The sequence below is a fragment of the Gopherus evgoodei genome, chromosome 6, assembly GCF_007399415.2.
Source record: "Gopherus evgoodei ecotype Sinaloan lineage chromosome 6, rGopEvg1_v1.p, whole genome shotgun sequence".
Classification (NCBI taxonomy): Eukaryota; Metazoa; Chordata; order Testudines; family Testudinidae; genus Gopherus; species Gopherus evgoodei.
The window spans coordinates 12,662,644-12,684,144 of NC_044327.1; the positions used below are offsets into that span (position 1 = coordinate 12,662,644).

General features: G+C 45.8%; 1 protein-coding gene across 1 annotated transcript in view; it reads right to left on the reverse strand.

The window, feature by feature from the left end:
- LOC115653490 (stimulated by retinoic acid gene 6 protein-like) overlaps positions 1-21,501 on the reverse strand; it is a 49,948-nt gene that overhangs the window by 18,697 nt on the left and 9,750 nt on the right. The window contains exons 5-14 of the mRNA XM_030566851.1: positions 20,308-20,428; positions 19,913-19,958; positions 17,423-17,551; positions 14,871-14,941; positions 11,159-11,270; positions 10,136-10,289; positions 8,379-8,454; positions 5,392-5,473; positions 1,361-1,409; positions 1,147-1,264 (exon numbers count right to left, since the gene is read on the reverse strand). Of these exons, the coding sequence (XP_030422711.1) occupies positions 1,147-1,264; positions 1,361-1,409; positions 5,392-5,473; positions 8,379-8,454; positions 10,136-10,289; positions 11,159-11,270; positions 14,871-14,941; positions 17,423-17,551; positions 19,913-19,958; positions 20,308-20,428 (958 nt within the window). The remainder of the gene's footprint in view (positions 1-1,146; positions 1,265-1,360; positions 1,410-5,391; positions 5,474-8,378; positions 8,455-10,135; positions 10,290-11,158; positions 11,271-14,870; positions 14,942-17,422; positions 17,552-19,912; positions 19,959-20,307; positions 20,429-21,501) is intronic.

The window sequence follows — 21,501 nt, forward strand, 5'->3', positions numbered from 1 at the left end:
ATAAGCTCCATTATGTCTTCCATGCCCACCCCCACCTCCCCTGACTTTGCAGGATATAATATAGTCATATTTAATTTTTCCTGTGCTGACACAATTTGCTCCCCTCCACCCTCAAATTTTTCTTTTCTGACACCCTGATTCCTGAGATCGTGGGGAAAAGAGCTCAGTTGGCCAGGCAACAAAAAGGCAGACCCTAGACCCATATAGGTGGGCTGGTGGCTCTGCCTTCAGAAAGTGGAATCAGTTGTTATATCTTATGAAGACTTGAAACAGTGATAACCAATCTTTGCCAAATTGAGGACAGTGCCAGCAACTTGCTAGGAGGCTGAGAGACACTGTTAAGGGAAGAGTGTGGCTGCCTGATATTTAATGCAGAGATGTGGGCCAGGGAGATTGCCGGTCCCAGCATAGAATGATTCCTTTATTTGAGCAGTCAGGACATTAGATCAAAATGGAGCAATGCTTGCTGGGACCTCCTTGTCCGCATTAGAGATGAAGGTGGAACATTGTGGACAATGGATTGCATTTTGGCACAGCTTTTTATTCTTATGTGCTTTCACCCTTTGATTACCCATTGTCAGCCAGTCCCCTCATAGTCAGCATTCTCCTTAAGATGGGAAAACAAACAATGTGCTTAGATTGCAAACCTTTCAAAAATTCCCCACAGGGAAAACAAGTTTAAAGATCTGCTGACCTTTGGAAAGGTTGCATGGCACATCTTCAGTGGAGGGCTGCTGAGGCTATGTTTAAGACAAATGCACAATTTATGTTATGTGGCAAGAAAAAAACCTCCCCCCCGACCTACATAAGTTTCACAAGCAAAAATGCTGGTGTGAACAGTGCTACGTCAGCAGGAGCAGCTTTTCTGCCAACATAACTAACACCACTTGTTGGGGGTGGTTTAATTATGCTGGCAGAAGAACTCTCTGCTGCTAGCAAAGAACAGCTACACAGGAGACCTTATGGTGTCACAACCGTGGCAATACAGCTGTGCCGTTGTAAGATCCGTAGTGTAGACATAGCCTATATCTGTCACAGGAACCTGTTTTCAGATAGGTACCTCGTGTTATTTTATAGACCTATAACTCTAAATCAGCGCAAAGAAAGTGAGCTAACGCCAGGAACGTGTGAAAAAAATGCACTTACATTCCAATTCCCAAACCTTTTGCCATTTCCAGCCCTTGGCCATGCTGTATTGGCAAAACAAAACTGTACATGATCATTACACCAAACAGAAACTGCACCACATGAATGATCAAATAACCTGGAAAAGAGAAAACACATTTCTTACCACAGAGGAAAAGGGCAACCACTCTAATTTTGGTTGAATGCATGCTTATGCTGAAGGCTTGGCACGTACCCCATAATATGTATGCAATTTGCCAACCAGAGTATCTTGCTATTGCTGCCTGAGTTTAAAAAAAGAAGGACAGAAGTTTATGATGTTGGAATTGCTGCATATTTGATCAGAGAAATAAAATACAGTCTTAGGCCCTGATTCTGGTCTTCATCGTGCTGGCTCCTTTGTGCCACCTTTCAATCACAGGACCTGATTCTCATTGTCCTTCACCTTGTTCAGCATTTACACCAGTGCAGTGTAAATGCAAAGTGGATGTGAATTGATCCCATTCTCACTGGTAACAGTTTACCCCCACTCTGCACTGGGTAAGTCACTGGACAAGGGGCAGGGCAACCAGGACTCAGGTCCAACCCCTTCATCGCAGACCCCAGGGCTGGATTGAAGCATACAGGAAAGGTGGAGAAGTGAAGTGAAGTATGTGCTGAAAGTGGAAGGAGATCAGAGGAGCTTGACTTGGATTCCTGCACAACTCACACAAGGGACCTGAACACAAATACATTTACCCATAATTCTACCCGCAATAACTGTTAGAACATGTCTGAAGAACATAGGGACAAGAATTGTCTTCCCATTCACTTCTATGCAGAGTAAGGCTCCAGTCCTGCAAACATACAATATGCTTAACTGTCAGCACACAAACAGCCCTATTTGGGTCTTAGTCGATGGAACATTTGCTTATTTAACTGTGTGACTAAGTGATAGGGTGTTAGTCACCCCTTGTTCTAGTACCCTTGCTTTCCTGGATGGCAATCTCTATTGAGTAAAGATTGTCATTTGTTATGTTTAGTGCAGTGTGGATTTGAAAAGATGCCATTTCTGTTGTTCTTTGGGAGATAGCTTCATCATTCTGAATGACAAACCAAACCACTGACATTGTCTGTACCAGATAATAAACTGCTACTGCATGGGGGCCGCTTTGATGTGTGGAGTGCAAAGTTGAGGAGTGAGTGGCTTTCCTCCCCTGCCCCATCCCTCCCTGAAAAGCTGACAATGCCCTTCCCAGCATCTGAGCTCTGGAGGTGTGAATGCAGTATGAGGAGATCACTGAATAGCCAGCAGCGATTAACTCCTGGTCCTTACACAATGACTGTAATAAACAAATGTATGGCACATAGCGGTGATCAGGGTCAAGTTCCTGTGACAGCTTGTTATGAGACATATCAGTGTTAGACTGAGGGCTGGTCTGCTCTGAAAATTTACTTCAGCATAGCCATGTCTTTCAGGAGTGTGAAAAATTGACACCCCAAGAGACATAGCTATGCCGACCTAACCCCCAACAGCATTCCTCCATCGACCCAGTTACTGCCTCTCAGGGCTTGTCTACACTACAGGTTATGTTGGCATAACTTATGTCGCTCAGCCACCCCCTGAGGGCTTGTCTTCATTACCCACTGGATCCAGGGGCAACGATCGATCCAGCTGGGGTCAATTTAATGCATCTAGTTTAGATGTGATAAATTGACCACCGAGCGCTCTCTTGTCTACTCCGGTACTCCAACAGGGGGAGAGGCGCAGACGGAGTTGACGGGAGACTGTCAGCCATCAACTTACCACAGTGAAGACATTGCAGTAAGTAGATCTAAGTATGTCGACTTTAGCTATGCTATTTATGTAGCTGAAGTTGTGTAACTTAGATCGATCCCCCCCCAAATGTAGATCATGCCTGGGTGAGATAAGGCCTGGTCTACACTACGAGTTTAGGTCAAATTTAGCAGCATTAAATCGGATTAACCCTGCACCCATCCACACAACGAAGCCATTTACTTCGATATAAAGGGCTCTTAAAATCGATTTCTGTACTCCTCCTAAGTTGCATCGACCTAGGTGCTGCTGTGGAAAGCACTATTTTAGCAGGAGAGCTGCTCCTGTCGACATAGCTCCTGCCTCTCGCAGAGGGGGGTTTATTAAGCAGGAAGGAGAGGTCTCTCCCCTAGGCACAGGGTGTCTCCACCAAACGCTGCATCAGTGCAGCTACACCACTGTTGCACTTCTAGTGCAGACTAGCCTTCTGGGAGGGGGATTGACTGGCGTGATGGGAGAACCCCTTCTGTCACTGCCATGAGTATCCACACTGACGCACTCCAGCGGTGCAGCTGTACCATGGCAGTATTTTAAGTAGTCATAGCCTAAGAATGCTAAGAGCAAGTAGCAATAGTCTCAGGTCTGGTCTACACTAAAAAGATAAGTTGACCCAGCCATGCTGCTCAGAGGTGTAAAAAGTCCTCTCCTCTGAGCGATGTAGTTAAGCTGACCTCACCCCTGGTGTAGACAGAGCTAGGTTGCCAGAAGAATTCTTCCATCAACCTTGCTACTGCTTTGGGGGAGCTGGATTACCTACCCCTCCTGTCAGCACAGGTAGGGGCTACACTGAAGCGCTACAGCGGCACAGCTGCAGGAGCATTTCAAGTGTAGCCAAGCCCTCAGATACCACAAACCCTCACCTCGGCTACAGAGTGTTCGTAAGCTAGGACTGAGGACTTTTATCCAAAGGGTGGGAAACAGGACACCCAGGACCCCACTAATATGAATAGGGTGAGAAAAACTTGAAGGACAGAATGGAAAAGTGGTCTGGGTTTTGCTTGAGCACTGGAACTGTCCGTGCTAAACTGCAGCAGCTGGTGTGGGTGGGCCCGATTCTAAGGCACGTCCATGACTGTACAGTTGATGAAGTGTTTAGTGGCTCCCTATAGTGAAGCTGCAGTGGGAAAATCCCAATTTACACTGGTGCAAACCAGCTGGCTCATCTTCAGTGCTCTTAGGGTATGTCTACACCCCCTGCTGGATTGGCGGGTAGCGCTTGATCTATCAGGAATTGATTTATCGCGTGTAGCATACACGCGATACATTGATCCCTGATTGCTCTCCCGTCGACTGCTGAACTCCAGCAGTGCGAGAGGCAGAAGCAAAGTTGATGGGGAGCCGCAGCCATCGATCCGGCGCTGCGAGGATGCGAAGTAAGTAATTTGAATTCGATCTAAGATACATCGACTTCAGCTACGCTAGTCTCATAGCTGAAGTTGCGTATCTTAGATTGATCCCCCCCACAGTGTAGACCAGGCCTTAGAGTGCCTGCCTGGGCATGCCTCCTCCAGAGCCAAGGCTTGTGGCTGCAGCCAGGCATGCCTCCCCTGCCAGACTTTTCAAAAAGTCAGTTCCAGCCTGATGCTGGCTTCTCTTTCACTCCCTCCACCCTGACAAATGTTTGTGTTCCCTCCTCACAGTCGTTGCACAGGAATCAAACCCAAATACCAGGAAACGCAGCACGTCTCTGTGTGACTGAACATCAGTTCAGTTAGGAACCACTTCTTTACCCCACCTACCTACCAGTGCTGTGTGCAAGGAGTAGCCCAGCCTCGCTAGTGGGGCAGCAAGGAGAGCTGGAGTGGGTCTGTGCCCCAGCCACAGGGTTGAGGTGCTGGTAATAGTAAGATTTGGAGAACAGTGAGGCTGGGAATCTGCACCATTTCTTTGCTGCTGGAGGAGTTCAGCATAACTGTCATTTAGTATGAGCAGGTATATGCCTTTCTGGTGGGATAAATCCCCTTTACTCTTCCCATGCCCATTTCCCTCCCTTTGGTGCAGTGTCCATGTCCCACCCCTAGACTGTAATACAGCAGCTGTCTGATTCAGACCACTCTGAATCAGTACTGTAGGTAACTTTTGGCATAAGCCTGCCTTTTACATTAGTTTTACATTGTGAAGCCATCATACAATGAGATTAGCATGTTACAGAATCAGGCCCATAGAATATTGCACTCACTCATTAAAACTATGGCCTCATCTTGCAAAATACTGGAGCGCACGTGTAAACTACATTTAGGATGACCAGACAGCAAATGTGAAAAATCAGGATGGGTGGGGGGGTAATAGGAGCCTATATAAGAAAAAGACCCAAAAGTAGGGACTGTCTTTATAAAATCAGGACATCTGGTAACCCTAACTACATTCACGAGTTGCCCCATTGAATTCCAAGTGTTAGCAAATCAGAGCTACGGGCTGGGAACTTTTGGGGAAAAGCAATGAGAACTTACCACACTTTGAGAAGAAGCAGGCTCATGAGATCTTAGTGGAAGGAAATGTTTCTTCCCTGCCCACAGCCGCTTCATGTGTTTCCTGAATAAAGGTGTCAAAATTAGTTGTAAAAAGTTTCACACAAATAAATTGGAGATTTTATTCACTCAATAACTTTGTTTGACTGTTTGATCACAGAGGAGCTATGTCGGATGATTTGATTGAATGTCAAAGGGCTCAGCAATCTAGACCTAAAGGCATCATGGATTAATGCAATAAACATAGAAGCAAGGGGAGCAATGGCACACATTGTGCGTTATTGGGCATGCCACCCAAAGCACAATTTTTGGTATATCACAACACAGTACAATATACAACACTGAAGGATTATCCTTTGCTTCAACAGGAGTTTTACTATCTAAGACTCAGCAGTACATCTGTAAAATAGAATCTGGTCTACATACCATACAGGCTAAGAGCACTTTAATTGCGACAGGGGCCTTACATGAAAATTTAATCCAAAATTGTGATTTCAAGAGTAAAAGACAGAGGTAAAGTGTAACCTTTCACCAAGACTGTGTGTGTCAAAACCCTGTTTAAAGTTAAACCGCTGATAGCCACTGAGTACCAAAATACAAAAAGAGAAGTATCTGTCTGTAGACAAAGGACTCTTGTTTAATCTTAGAATAAATAACTTTGTTTTATGTGTATGGCTGAATGAAGATGAGTGATTGATTTTCTATTATTTCAGTTGCAACATTTTGCTAGCTCTGTAGTTTTTCCAATTTATTTTGGGTTCTTGAGTTGGACCTTGTATGGGATGGTTGAGATAATCTCTGTGAACTGACCCATAACCAGGAAGAGTTGATCTTATCTCCTAAAATGTTTCAAAGTATTTTCAGGTCTGCTGACTGATTGATAATGCTTATTGGCAAGGAAAGTCTCTTTATTTGCATGAAGGTGACCTAATCCAGTCCCACTGGGTGATGTTTATGACTTTAGAGGAGGAATGCCCCATTCTGCTTTGCCAAGAAACTTCAGAGTAGAGTAGGGGTTCCAAGGGGGAGGAATCAGTCAGGGCACCATCCCCAAAAAATGGAAGGAAAAGAAGAAGCTATTACTTCTGGCTAATGGCCTCTGGTGTGGTGATGCTACCAGGCTTGACAAAGGGCTTGTGCTTCCTTCCCTTTCTCAGACAGTCACTGAGGTGCCAGAGTCCAGCAACACACATCATCCAAGATTTGGCATCTACAGGCAAGCAACCTCTAGCCTAGCGGTTCTCAAACTGTGGGCCGGGACACCAAAGTAGGTTGCAAACCTGTTTTAATGGGGTTGCAAGGCCCGGTGTTAGACTTGCTGGGGTACGGGCCAAAACCGAAGCCCGAGCACAACCACCCAAGGCCAAAGCCCGAGCACAACCACCCAAGGCCAAAGCCAAAGCCCAAGCCCAACCACCTGGGGCCAAAGCCAAAGCTGGAGGGCTTCAGCCCTGGGCAGCAGGGCTCAGATGGGCTTACACTTTGGTACCCCCTACTGGGGTCGTGTAGTAATTTTTATTGTCTTAAGGGGGTCACGGTGCAATCACGTTTGAGAACCCCAGCTCTAGTCACTCAGCAAGTCTGTTGAGTTAGCCAGCGGGTCCAAGAAAACCACAACCACCAGCTAATCTTTCCAACCACATACTAATTTTCTGAAACTGAATGAAATGTCAAGAGTCAAGGCAAAGATCATGCATAAGTATCAACCTGACAAGGATTTTTTTTCCCCAGTTTTTATTAGCAGAGGGACACCTCCACCTTGGCATTCTCACCCTTGTCCTTTTAACTCTAGCAGCTGACAGTGTGCATGTGGATAGAACACTCAGAATGTAGTTGACTACGGTTCCTCAAACAGCCTGCAATAAGGTTCAATAGGTTCAGGGCCTAATTGCTCATCGCTCAATAAGCTTATGGCACACTCATATTTTATGGGTTGAGTGGTGTGTGTTTAAATCCCGAGAAACTTAGTTTCACACAACTTTTTGTTTGCTAGTTAAATTTAAAAAGCTGTTTGTCTGGAATATCAGTAACTTTCAATTAGCATTGAAATAAAAAATGCCCTATTTTTCCAAGGCTTATAGCTAGACAAGGTCTGCTGTCTTCCCACGTGATTTGATAAAGTTTGCAAGGAATTGTGCAGTTTGGATTAATTAACCTGATAATTAGAGTAAGCTGATGATTTGATATTAACCCACTTTATTCCAATTTGTTTAGGTTGTGTTTTATTTTGAATTATTTAGCTTAGTTAATAAATTATATAAAATTGGAGGATTGTGTGGACCGATGTGTCTTCAACACCCATCAGGGCCTAGAACTGTGTGAAGCCCAGGGTAGATAATAGAGACGCCTCCAACTGAGTGCCGATGGAATGGAGAATAGAGTTCTAGGGCAAACAGAGGTCTGGGGGCTCCCTGGGGGCCATGAGCAGGTTTCAGGGTATCCACCAAAATAAACCAGAGAGCAAGGCTGGCGTTAGACTCACTGGGGCCCAGGGCAGAACATAAAGAACATAAGAACAGCCATATTGGATCAGATCAAAGATCCATCAAGCCCAGTATCCTGTCTTCTGACAGTGGCCGATGCCATGTGCCCCAGAAAGCTGAAACCCGAGACCTACTGCCCAGGGCTGAAGTCAAAGCCCAAGCAACTTAGCTTCATGGGCCCCCTGTGGTGTGGGGCCCCAGGCAATTACTCTCCTTGCTACTCCCTAATGCCAGCCCTGGCTTTTAATCTACTGGATATGCAGAAAAACAGTTGTTGTGGCACAGGTGGGGTGTGGAGTTTTTATAGCATGGAGGGGGGCCTGAGAAAGAAAAAGGTTGTGAATCCCTGAGGAGGGGACAATCCTGGAAGCTATCAAGTGCCTGTGCTGAGTTGACTAGTGTCTGCAACTCCCAATAAACTCCATGGTACTTGAGGACTCTTAGCACCTCTGAGAATTGAGTTGATAATCTGCTGCATGTCCATACCTGTAGCAGGCTAAGATGTGAAATACGTAGCTTACACACGTTAGGGAGGCAGCAAAGGTGGTGAAAATCCAAACACCTGAAGAAAAAGAAAAGGAACCATCTGTTCAGAATGTTTTCCCCGCAGCTCCCATGACATGATTACAAAACTATTTTAACTCAGCACAAAGTTCACAGCTATTTTGTACACATAGAATCATGGAACCATAGTTAGAAGGGACCACAAGGGTCATCTAGTCTCACCCCCTGCCAATATGCAGGATTTGTTGTGTCTAAACCATCCAAGATAGATGGCTATCCAGCCTCCTTTTGAAAACCCTCAGTGCCTTTGCTTGGACGCATTTCTATTTAGAACACTTTTTGCCTAGTCGCTCAGAAATGCTTTGATTATTTATTAATCATTTAATTATAGAGTTGAGCCCAAACCAAAGCCCTGGATCAGAATTATGTACTCAAATCCAAATTTATACTGAGCAGAACAAAGATCTTGGATTCTCACATGTCAAAATTTGGAAGTGTAAGTTTTCCTACATTACTCTCCTAACATGCAGCTTAGTCTCAATGTTCAGTCCTCAGTTTCTCTGCTGAGACAACAAACTGATAAAGGTAACAACTACAATTCATGTTAGCTGTGAGGAAGCTTTTTGCAATATGGAAAATTGTCCAGTAGGAACTAGACTGTGATCTCCAATTCATCTTACAAATAACCATAGACAGCTTTCAGGCTCTTGGGCCCGAGTCAGATTTATACTTAGAGGGAACCCCTTTTGTTGTGTCCTCCTAACCGTTTGCCCTCTCTTGGAGTCTTTACATCAAAGCTGAATGTCTTTCTAAAAACGTACTCTAGTTTAGCCACACATGTACCTATTGGGCTTAATGTACGAATCATCGGGTGAAATCTCTGGCCTGTGCTATGCAGGAGGTCAAACTCAATGGTCTGAATTGTTCCCTTTGACTTTTAAAGCTATGAAATTCAAATCAATTATTTTAAACTCCTTTACTTAATAAAAACAAAGCTTTCCTCAGACACCAGCCATAACTCAATGAAGCCATCCCACTCAAACCTCTTTCCGGGGCCAGCTGAGCAAAGATGTTTAAAAGAATACACATAACCATTTTTCTCCTGTTCTTTGGTCTGCCGTCTCTCTACTGTCAAACTCCAAGTTACTCAGTGTTCAACAACCAAAACACTAGGCAACAGGTAACGTGACAATTCATGCTTCATCATATTGTTTTGCTTCAGTATTAGGGACTAAGTATCTAGCTAGAGCTGGTCAAAAATTTTCCAATTGAAAGTTTTTCTATCAGAAAATGATATTTTGTTGAATCAAAACTTTTGTGGGAATGAGCCAATTTTCATGAAATTTTGATTTGGGGGGAAAACTAGAAAAAAAAGCATTTTGATGGTGTTGAAATATTCCATTTCAACACTTTCAGAATCGACTGTTTCAATTCTTCATTTTGAAATGATTTTTCATTTTGAATTTTTGATTTTTTAAAAATTTTCCTTAAATTTAAAATGTCAATTCTGAAATGCCATTTTCCATCTCAATGGACCCCAAATGATTTTTGTTTGAATTTCATTTTATGAGAAATGTTTTTTTGTTTTCATTCCCATTTGGAACTAATGTGTCAAAATCCTGGAAGGAATCCGATTGATTAGGATGGGCTGTGGGTAAACCTTAAGAACTATGAGTTCATTCTGCTTTTTAATAAAAGTATTGCACTCATTCCACCTTTAAAAAATGACATGTCTGTACCTTGAGTGACATTAATAAACTCTTTCAGCTGCAAGACAGCTGATACAAGTACTTCTGAGCCATTGCTAGAATCAACAAGCTCTTCAAATCTCTGATCCAATATCTTCAGCCCTTCGGAGACTTCCTTGTAAATGTAAAACTCAATAACAATAAACTGCAGAAAACATAGATAAAAAACAGCAGTTTAGCAATCTTGTCATTGGCCACTTCTACAGAATAACACTACATGTCATATAATCACACAGAGCCACATTCATTCCTTGTGTGATTCTGTGGGAATCCGACCTGTTGCATTTGATTTTAAACACACATTGCCTTTCATATATGGGGATTCATCTTAACCTTTAAATGACAGCAAGTGTATGTAGACAAATTTTGTCCCTCAAAGAATGTTGTTGGAGTTAATCTCCACTGATTTTGGACCAGACACTGAAGAAGACCAGGATGCCTAGAATTAAGCAAACTCGTAAGTATTCACAGGGTACAACATAATATAAATACACTCACACACGAAGAAGGAGGAGTACTTGTGGCACCTTAGAGACTAACACATTTATTTGAGCATAAGCTTTCATGGGCTAAAACCCCTTAGTCTCTAAGGTGCCACAAGTACTCCTCGTTCTTTTTGCTGATACAGACTAACACAGCTACCACTCTGAAACCACTCACACATGAGTATCATGTATTTCATGTGACACACACATACTTGGTAGCCTTTTCTCTCCTGCTTGCATCTCAAGCAACCTATCTTGAAGAAGATAAACTCCCATCAAACACCCATTGGCCTAGTTGGAAGGTACCCTGGTCAGGAAGCCAGTAGACTATGGATTCTGGTCTTAAAGTAGCCAGTAGCTCTGTTAGATACGTAGATGGTCCTTGTTTTAGTTTAATGGCAGAGATTTATGGGAGAGCTGTTTTTTCAACAACCTGGACTGCAATCCTTACAAAGAACACAAGGGCTGTGTGACATTGTGCTCCATTTGGAGGGATTCTTTTCAGGAAACAAGTGTGCAGTTTACTTACAATGTACAGGCAGATTAAGGCTAGTGCAGATGTGCCAATCATTCTGCCTGGGAACTGAAAGCATGGGTCCCATTCATACACCTTGCGCTGGAACCAAGATTTCTGAGCCTTTCTGTTAATGGATGAAGATGGATAAACAGACCTGAAATGTTCGGTGATGACACAGGGACACTAGAGGCATTTCAAGGCCCCAAACCCATTCCAGCATCGTTCCCTCCCTCTCCATAAAAACAACCCAGCACTCCTTCCTACCCCAAACTTCCCTCCCACTTGGCATGTCTGCAGAGGCCCCACCTGGCCTAAACAGGTGTCAGTCTTTCTCCTTCACACCCATTCTCAGCAGCCTACCTGCTTTCCAGCACAAAGCCACTTGGGGCTCACATCAGGAACCTCCACACTCCCACAGCCTCTGAGTCTGAGGTGAAGAAGATAGGAGACAGAGTGGTCTAGTGCACTGCTTATGGATGCCGTTCAGAGGAGAGATGGTGCAGGCCCATCATGGATGATCAGGGATCCTCCCAGTGGCCAGAGAAGGAGGGCTTTAAACTAGGTTCGACGGGGACAGGTGAGCAAAGCCCACAGGTAAGTGGGGAACAAGACCTGGGAGATGGGTTGGAAACAGGAGGGAGCACGGGCTATAATGGCAGAGAGGAAGGAGGGTCAGGGCAAAGCTGGGAGGCGAGATCAAACCAGTATCTTAGATGCCTTTATACAAATGCAAGAAGTATGGGTAATAAGCAGGAAGAACTGGAAGTGCTAATAAATAAATACAACTATGACATTATTGGCATTACTGAAACTTGGTGGGATAATACACACGACTGGAATGTTGGTGTGGATGGGTATAGTTTGCTCAGGAAGGATAGACAGGGGAAAAAGGGAGGAGGTGTTGCCTTATATATTAAAAATGTACACACTTGGTCTGAGGTGGAGATGGACATAGGAGACAGAAGGGTGGAGAGTCTCTGGGTTAGGCTAAAAGGGGTAAAAAACACAGGTGATGTCATGCTGGGAGTCTACTACAGGCCACCTAATCAGGCGGAAGAGGTGGATGAGGCTTTTTTCAAACAATTAACAAAATCATCCAAAGCCCAAGATTTGGTGGTGATGGGGGACTTCAACTACCCAGATATATGTTGGGAAAATAACACCGCGGGGCACAGACAATCCAATAAGTTCCTGGACTGCATTGCAGACAACTTTTTATTTCAGAAAGTTGAAAAAGCTACTAGGGGGGAAGCTGTTCTAGACTTGATCTTAACTAATAGGGAGGAACTTGTTGAGAATTTGAAAGCAGAAGGAAGCTTGGGTGAAAGTGATCACGAACTCATAGAATTTGCAATTCTAAGGAAGGGTAGAAGGGAGTACAGCAGAATAGAGACCATGGATTTCAGGAAGGCGGATTTTGGTAAGCTCAGAGAGCTGATAGGCAAGGTCCCATGGGAATTAAGACTGAGGGGAAAAACAACTGAGGAAAGTTGGCAGTTTTTCAAAGGGACACTATTAAGGGCCCAAAAGCAAGTTATTCCGATGGTTAGGAAAGATAGAAAATGTGGCAAAAGACCACCTTGGCTTACCCTTGAGATCTTGCGTGACCTACAAAATAAAAAGGCGTCATATAAAAAATGGAAACTAGGTCAGATCACGAAGGATGAATATAGACAAATAACACAGGAATGCAGAGGCAAGATTAGACAAGCAAAGGCACAAAATGAGCTCAAACTAGCTATGGGAATAAAGGGAAACAAGAAGACTTTTTATCAATACATTAGAAGCAAGAGGAAGACTAAGGACAGGGTAGGCCCACTGCTCAATGAGGAGGGGGGAACAGTAACGGGAGACTTGGAAATGGCAGAGATGCTTAATGACTTCTTTGTTTCGGTCTTCACTGAGAAGTCTGAAGGAATGTCTAGTATAGTGAATGCTTACGAGAAGAGGGTAGGTTTAGAAGAGAAAATAACGAAAGAGCAAGTAAAAAATCACTTAGAAAAGTTAGATGCCTGCAAGTCACCAGGGCCTGATGAAATGCATCCTAGAATACTCAAGGAGTTAATAGAAGAGGTATCTGAGCCTCTAGCTATTATCTTTGGGAAATCATGGGAGACGGGGGAGATTCCAGAAGACTGGAAGGGGGCAAATATAGTGCCCATCTATAAAAAGGGAAATAAAAACAACCCAGGTAACTACAGACCTGTTAGTTTAACTTCTGTGCCAGGGAAGATAATGGAGCAGGTAATCAAAGGCATCATCTGCAAACACTTGGAAGGTGGTAAGGTAATAGGGAATAGCCAGCATGGATTTGTAAAGAACAAATCATGTCAAACCAATCTGATAGCGTTCTTTGATAGGATAACGAGCCTTGTGGATAAGGGAGAAGCGGTGGATGTGATATACCTAGACTTTAGTAAGGCATTTGATACGGTCTCGCATGATATTCTTATAGATAAGCTAGGAAAGTACAATTTAGATGGGGCTACTATAAGGTGGGTGCATAACTGGCTGGATAACCGTACTCAGAGAGTAGTTGTTAATGGCTCCCAATCCTGCTGGAAAGGTATAACAAGTGGGGTTCCGCAGGGGTCTGTTTTGGGGCCAGTTCTGTTCAATATCTTCATCAACGATTTAGATGTTGGCATAGAAAGTACGCTTATTAAGTTTGCGGATGATACCAAACTGGGAGGGATTGCAACTGCTTTGGAGGACAGGGTCAAAATTCAAAATGATCTGGACAAGTTGGAGAAATGGTCTGAGGTAAACAGGATGAAGTTCAATAAAGATAAATGCAAAGTGCTCCACTTAGGAAGGAACAATCAGTTTCACACATACAGAATGGGAAGAGACTGTCTAGGAAGAAGTATGGCAGAAAGAGATCTAGGGGTCATAGTGGACCACAAGCTTAATATGAGTCAACAGTGTGATACTGTTGCAAAAAAAGCAAACGTGATTCTGGGATGCATTAACAGGTGTGTTGTAAACAAGACACGAGAAATCATTCTTCCGCTTTACTCTGCGCTGGTTAGGCCTCAACTGGAGTATTGTGTCCAGTTCTGGGCACCGCATTTCAAGAAAGATGTGGAGAAATTGGAGAGGGTCCAGAGAAGAGCAACAAGAATGATTAAAGGTCTTGAGAACATGACCTATGAAGGAAGGCTGAAGGAATTGGGTTTGTTTAGTTTGGAAAAGAGAAGACTGAGAGGGGACCTGATAGCAGTTTTCAGGTATCTAAAAGGGTGTCATCAGGAGGAGGGAGAAAACTTGTTCACCTTAGCCTCTAATGATAGAACAAGAAACAATGGGCTTAAACTGCAGCAAGGGAGATTTAGGTTGGACATTAGGAAAAAGTTCCTAACTGTCAGGGTAGTTAAACACTGGAATAGATTGCCTAGGGAAGTTGTGGAATCTCCATCGCTGGAGATATTTAAGAGTAGGTTAGATAAATGTCTATCAGGGATGGTCTAGACAGTATTTGGTCCTGCCATGAGGGCAGGGGACTGGACTCGATGACCTCTCGAGGTCCCTTCCAGTCCTAGAGTCTATGAGTCTATGAGTCTATGAGAACATGCCTTGTCCCTGGCTCACCCCAGGTGAGCAGGCAAGGCCCCAGTGTGCATGTCAGTCAATAAATATCAGCAGATTTAGAAGCTCATCGGAACTAAATCTGAACTCTCTATGGCTCGGTGTTCCGGATCTGAAATGAAGATGCCATGCTCACCGCTCTGGGGGCTTCCTGACCAGACGTTTGACATGCTGAGCCTGATGCACCTCCAGAAAATGATTTTCCTGCTGTTTTAAAGGAACAGGGATTGTCAGCATATCAAAGAATGTTCTTCATTCCACTAGGGAAAAGACAGCAGATTCAAACATATAGATCCAGTGCTGCCTTGTGGGTGCTGTATTAGGCCGGTCTAACATGTGGAACTCATTGCCAGGGGATGTTGCAAAGCCTAAAACTATAACAGGGTTCGAGAAGAACTAGATAAAGTCATGGAAAATAGATCCATCAATGGCTATTAGCCAGGATGGGAAGGGATGCAACCCCATGCTCTGGGTGCCTCTAAACCTCTGCTGCCAGAAGCTGGGGATGGGCAACAGGGGATAGATCACTTGATGATTACCTGTTCTGTTTATTCCCTCTGAAGCACCTGGCATTAGCCACTGTTGGAAGACAGGATCCTGGGCTAGATGGACCTTTGGTCTGACTCAGTATGGCTGCTCCTATGTTCTTATGATCTTAGTTATGAAGATACCTTACTGTGATGGGGGTACATCAGGCCTTTGCAGCCTCCTACTGGTGGCCCCACTGCTCTGCTGAACCCCACCCAAAGACACAGTTCTCTGAGAGGAAAAGAGCAGCCATTTGGGGAACCAGGGAGATCTGGCTCTGCAGCAGCCAGAATGGCTGGGGACCAACAACAGCCAACCAAGGAGCTACCTACTCTCAGCAGGTCAGTTCCTTGCTGGAGCCAGAGGAATGAGGAGGGGTGCTCTTTAGGCTGCAGCAAAAGGACCTGAGCCAGGCCACGCAGGGCTCACTGCTGCCCACCAGCTATGGCAGGAGTTCAGAAAGACCCTGCCAATTCAATTCCAGATGGATCAGAAACTAGTTTGTTTGTAACTGGCCCTGATAGGCAAGGAACTGCTTCTATTTTGAATTTGTTACCCCCGGAAGCGGTTTTGGACTGTGTGAGGCCGGAGGGCTGAGCCACAGAAGACCTGTAGAGGTAGGCTGACACCTGTAGGCATGCTGGGAGCCGAAGAGAATGGCAGCACTAGACTCATCTGGGAGTGGGGTGTTCAAGAGGTGAGTGCAACCCACTCTGCTTACACTGGCAGCCACAGGGAGAGGGTTGTGGCTAACAGAGGGCTCACACCTTAATAGCTGGTGGGAGGGCCTGGGGTCAGCAACCTGATTACTGAAGAGGCATACCTAGGTTGGATCAGGGGATTCCTTACAAAGAGCAGCAGAAAGATGCATGGTGAGGCTGACATGACAACAAGGCTGGGGCTAGGGCTGGTTGTTCGGATGAAGCAGACTGGGATAGCAGAAGAGCTCCGTGAGTGGCAGAAGAACAAGGGCTGACTATAAACTTTTGTGTTATGGACTTTATTTTGGGGACTCTGAATCATTTTTGTTATTAAGGACCTTGAGGATTATTTGAACCTTTCCTGTTATTAATCCAAGACTGGGTGAAGATCTTAGCCACAGGGGAGACTGGGTGGAGTTCTGAGGGGGCCAAGGGGGCAGAACATACGGACCTTTCTAAAGCCCAGGCCTGCAGAGCTGCCAGGCAGTTGGCATCTCCAGGCTGCCACCCAGCAGCAGCTGTAACCAGCTTGCGCTCCATTTCCTATGACTTGCTGTGGACACAGACTGCGTTCCTCCTCAAGGGTTTGATAGACAGCAGCCTCATGGCTCCTAATTGACTCCCTGCCCTATGTAAACCCAAGGGCCATTCCAGGCAGCATCTAAGCAAGTGTGGCTCTTGTGTAGTTGCTATGACTGTTCCTGCATTCCTAGCTTTGAACATAGCTTGTTCTAGACTTTCCCTCCTGACTCTCCTGGGATGCTCATCCCCAGGACCGGTGCTAGGGATTTTAGCGCCCTAGGCGCACAGCAATTTCGCAGCCCCACCCCCTGGTCCCGTGGCTGCAGTGGAGCTGCCGCAGTCGTGCCTACGGAGGGTCCGCTTGGTCTGCGGCTCTGGTGGAGCTGCCGCAGTGGTGCCTGCAGGAGGTCCACCGGAGCGGTGGGAGCAGCCGATCGTCCGCAGGCACGACTGCGGCAGCTCCACTGGAGCCGCCTGCCGCCCCCTCCGGCAAAATGCCGCCCACCAATAATCCTGGCGCCCTAGGCGATTGCATAGGCTGCCTAAATGGAAGCGCTGACCCTGCTCATCCCATGTAATGCCGAGTATATCCACACTGCAATCATGGAACGCAGTATACTAGCCTGCCCAGTACACTGGGTAATTACTTGAGTGGCTAGCCAGCACTGAAGTCCATCACGGGGTCTTGCAGGGAGAGGTGCTCTGCCATGTTTTAAGTCAGGTGGGTGGTGATTTTTAGAAATGTGCCAAGATCTCTGGTGTGAAATCAATTCTTATTACTGGCTAAGGGTAAAATTCACCCTAGTGCAGAGGTGCACCAGCACAAAGTCTATGCACTGGTTAAATCCTGCTTAATCCAGGGGTCAGCGAAGGAGTTTTCCCAGGAAATGGGGAGAGAGAGCTTAATAAACTGGAAGCAGTTACCCGGAATACTCACATTTGACACATCCATCTTTAAGTGAACCCTCAGTGCTTTCACAAACATCAGGGCAAAGCGGCCCAGTAGAAAAAACAGACAGAACAGGGAAGGCCAATAAAATATGATCTTCTCATAGTCTCCCATCACCTGGGTGGGGAAAGCCGAATGTACAAATGTCATAGAACTCCTGATGGTGGGATAAGTCCAAAGAGTATGGAGGGGAGAGTGAAGTACAGGCACAGACACTCTAGAGCAATGTGCAGCTGGGTATCAGGGTGCCTCCTTAAAGAGGAACATGTCCCCTGTGGAGTGACTGCTATCTCCCCCTGCCTCGTGGTCTGTGTGAGTGTGGAGTCACATTCCACAAGCTGTGGCCCATCACCATCTTTGGTATACAAAACCACCACCGTCAAACCAGAGTGAGATGTCAGCAAGCCTGTCTGTCTCCTTGCTTCTCTCTCTCTTTCTCTCTCGCATTTGTACCACACTCATCACCATGGGATTCGAGTGCTCAGCACAGCAACGTTGTGCAGGTTTTCCCCCGGTCAGAGCTCTGATTGTTCCTCTACATCCCATGATAGTGCTTACTGCTAGGTGGAGACAAGAGCACTAAAGGCCAGTTTTGGGCGCTGGGTGCTTTTGAAAATGCCACTCTCTGCCTTTTCTGGCATCTAAATACCTGTAAAAAATGTGGCCATAAGACCCAGATCCAGCAGCACGCTTAAGCACATATCAATTCCCATTGGTCTGAATGGGCTTACATATGTGCTTAAGTGCCTTGCCGGATCAGGACCTAAGGAGTTGCTGCTCCCTCTGCGCTCATAGGGTTTGCTGTGACAGGATAAGGGAAGAGGGAGAATGGGGAGCAAGGGACACTTGTCTAAAAAAATGGGGCACAATTTCCGACAATGCAGGTAACTAGCCATCGACACAGATTCCCAAGGGAGATAGTGGAATCTCCATCACTTGATGTCTTTAAATCAAGGCTGCCAGTCTCTTTCTACAGCATCTGCTTGAGTTCAACCATATGTTCTGAGTTTGATGCAGGAATTCCCAAGTAAAAGTCTTTGAGCTGGCCTATACAAGAGGTCAGACTAGCTGATCATAACTGCCCCTTCTAGTCTTAAAAGCTACAAAACGGTGACATACAAGGTCAGGGGTTAGCTGGCAGCACAGTACGCGTTGTCCTGTGGGAGAAGCCCTTCCTGTTTGTTTTAGTGTAAATATATTTATTTGTAAATCTCAGTCTACTTGCAGTCAGCCCAGTACCATGTCTCCGGTCAGAGATGAGACTGAAGACGCTGTTGTGATGGGAATTCTCTACTGAGTCTACTGGACACAGTCAGACTTTGCAGTTCCCCAGCTCCCAGGTATCTAACCCAACTAGCGAGGCCTCGCCTCCCCACTAAGGGCCTCCCCAGCTCCTAGGCTAGACTAGTCAGGGACAGGGCACTGGACTAGCCCATGACAGGGCACTCCCTCAGAAGGAAATCCTTGTATGTCATGCTGGAATTGGGCTCTCAGCTGTTAGTGCCATGGTTTCTGCGTCTTGCAGATCCACTGTACTCTCAGCCCCAGAAGGCAGGGCAGCCTGTCCCCTGTGCGAGGCACTCAGGGAAGTGAGGCTCCATCACAAACACCAACAGTTTGATGCTGCACAACTACTTATTTCTTAACCAACATAGGGGGCAAAATTTGGACAAAGCAAATGCATATCTCTACAAAGTTGTGATGCTTTCTGTCAGGCTCTGTGCTCAGTTCAAAACACTAGGGCTGTCTCTCAGCTATTTTCCAGCTCTGCCAGGCTGTCTCACCACCTTACCCAACTACAGCAGGCAGACCAAATGGGAAGTGTGCTCAGGCCTGAGTTTAAACCTTCCAAGCCAGGTTCTCAGCTTGAGACCCCTAGTGCCAGGCACATTCAATGTGCCCACCTTGACCCCAATCCTGCAACTGGATCCATGCTAGCAAACCCTTTACAATGATGAAGAGCCCCACTGAAGTAAATGAAGCTCCATGTAGATCAGGCCCAAGAGTGGGAGCCCTAATTTCTTCAGGGAATCAAAGTCCTGGCATGCATACCATGTAGTTTTGGATGTGGGGGATAATCTGACCTCTGACAGTCCAAGAGCCTATGTAGATATCTGATTTGCACATGCAGTCACGGGACTAGGTGTGCAAATTAGGTGGGCAATTACATGCGCATTTTTGTGCATGGCTCTAGGGTTCTTCCTCTTCCTCCATCTGGAAGCTCTTGGCATAAGGACTTTCTCAGTTGGGGACCCCATCTGTGGCATTTACTCCTCTCAGTTACCCCTCAAAACCCCAGGCTAGGCATCTTCTGGGAAGGATGTTGAACACATTTATTTTCCTTAGCAGTGGATTGAACTTTTGGTTGGATTATTTGGCTTTCTAGTTAAATCTCTGTTGCTAAAGTGCCCCAGGTGGCATCATAAACATTGGTAACATATAAAATAAAGTCATCATCAGACAGAAATAGAAACTTACTTGTCCATGTGGGCACTGCACAATGTTTGTGATCATGATTACGAACCTGGAAAACACACTAGTGTTACTCTCCTCCCGTGCTGCTCTCCAGTACTGCCATGATACCCCATGCTGCTCTCCAGTACCCTGTCCCCCTATCCCAAGCTGCCCTCCAGTGTCCCCAGCACACTGCTCTCCAGTATAAAGATACACAGAACACATACTCTAAACAGTGCTGTGGGTGGTGAAAAGCGGTGAGTGACCCAAACAGGGTTCAGTTCTGCAATTTCTTAGCACTGTGGCCCTGGTCCAGCAAAACACTTAAGCACAAGGAGTCCCACTGAAGTCAGTGTTCAGTGCTTTGCAGGATTAAGCCCAGCCAGCCAGGGGCTGCATCTCAGGGTAACACCACTTACCAAGTGAACGTGTAGAAGAATCCCAGTACAGACCCTGTGATCTGGAATTCTGTCGAGAGGCAGGCGAAGAAAGGGAAATATGAAAGGCCCACTTCAGTGGCTCCTATGAGAAGCACAATGGCTGGAGAGAAAGCAAAGGATGCCAGGCTGTTATTGTCAGTTCTGAAATCCTTGTCCAACTGTGAACTACCGTCAGTCAATACCTGCTCAGCCCCAGCCTCCTCTCACTGGTTAGTGTCACAGCGGGGAAAGTGGATCCATTCCAGGGGGGGTCTGTGGAGTTACACCGGTGTTCTAATGAGGCCCCTGTGACCAGAATCAAGGTCCTGGTCTCCTCTTGTGACTGAATGAGCTGCAGCTCTGCACATGCACAGGGCACCTTCTCACTGTCAAGGACTCCTTGATGCTAAGTGACCTTCCAACAGGGCAGGAAGGTGACAAAAATACAGGAAATCCTGACAGAATGAGAAATCCTTCAGTATCTTCTAGTTTCCTTCAAAGAACAAACTAATTCAAAACCTAATCAGCTAACCCCCTACCTGACGTTAGCAAGTACGGCGCCTTTGCCAATCCCTGGGATACATCTACTGGTGACCAATGGAAGCAGTTACACAAGCAGCTAGAGAATACCTAGTAAAGGAGGAGTGTGGGCCTGAGTCTCCAAGGCCTTCTGCCTCCTGTCACCGTGCACAGTGAGTGCCAACTGGTTACAGGACTGTGAATGGTAGTACTTTACATCCACTTTGAACTCGCCTGGCACCAGCTTCAAGGATGACACAGGATGCCTGGCAGCGGAGAATCAGGCCATGAGTGTGCAACATGAGTATAGCTTTGATATAAGTCCATTAATGCTGACCCATTTGTACCTCTTAAGTAACTAACCCACCACATAAGTCACCACGGAAATTGGTCTTTTGTTTCCCTGGCTATAACAGTCCCTAGGAGTGTCGCCTATCTATGCATGTACCAGAGTAATGACACCTCTGCAAACCCCAGTGCAGATGCAATATGCCGGTGCAATACGGGGCTTGTAGTGTAAGGCTTGCTAGCCCGTGCTGATGCCAGCCTGCATTTATAATGGTGCAGTACTGGGATTTACACTGGTGTAGCTACATCTGTGCATGTGTCCTCAGGTCCTGAGACAGAGGATCAGACTCTGATCTCAATTACACCAGTTTAAATCCAGAGTAATGC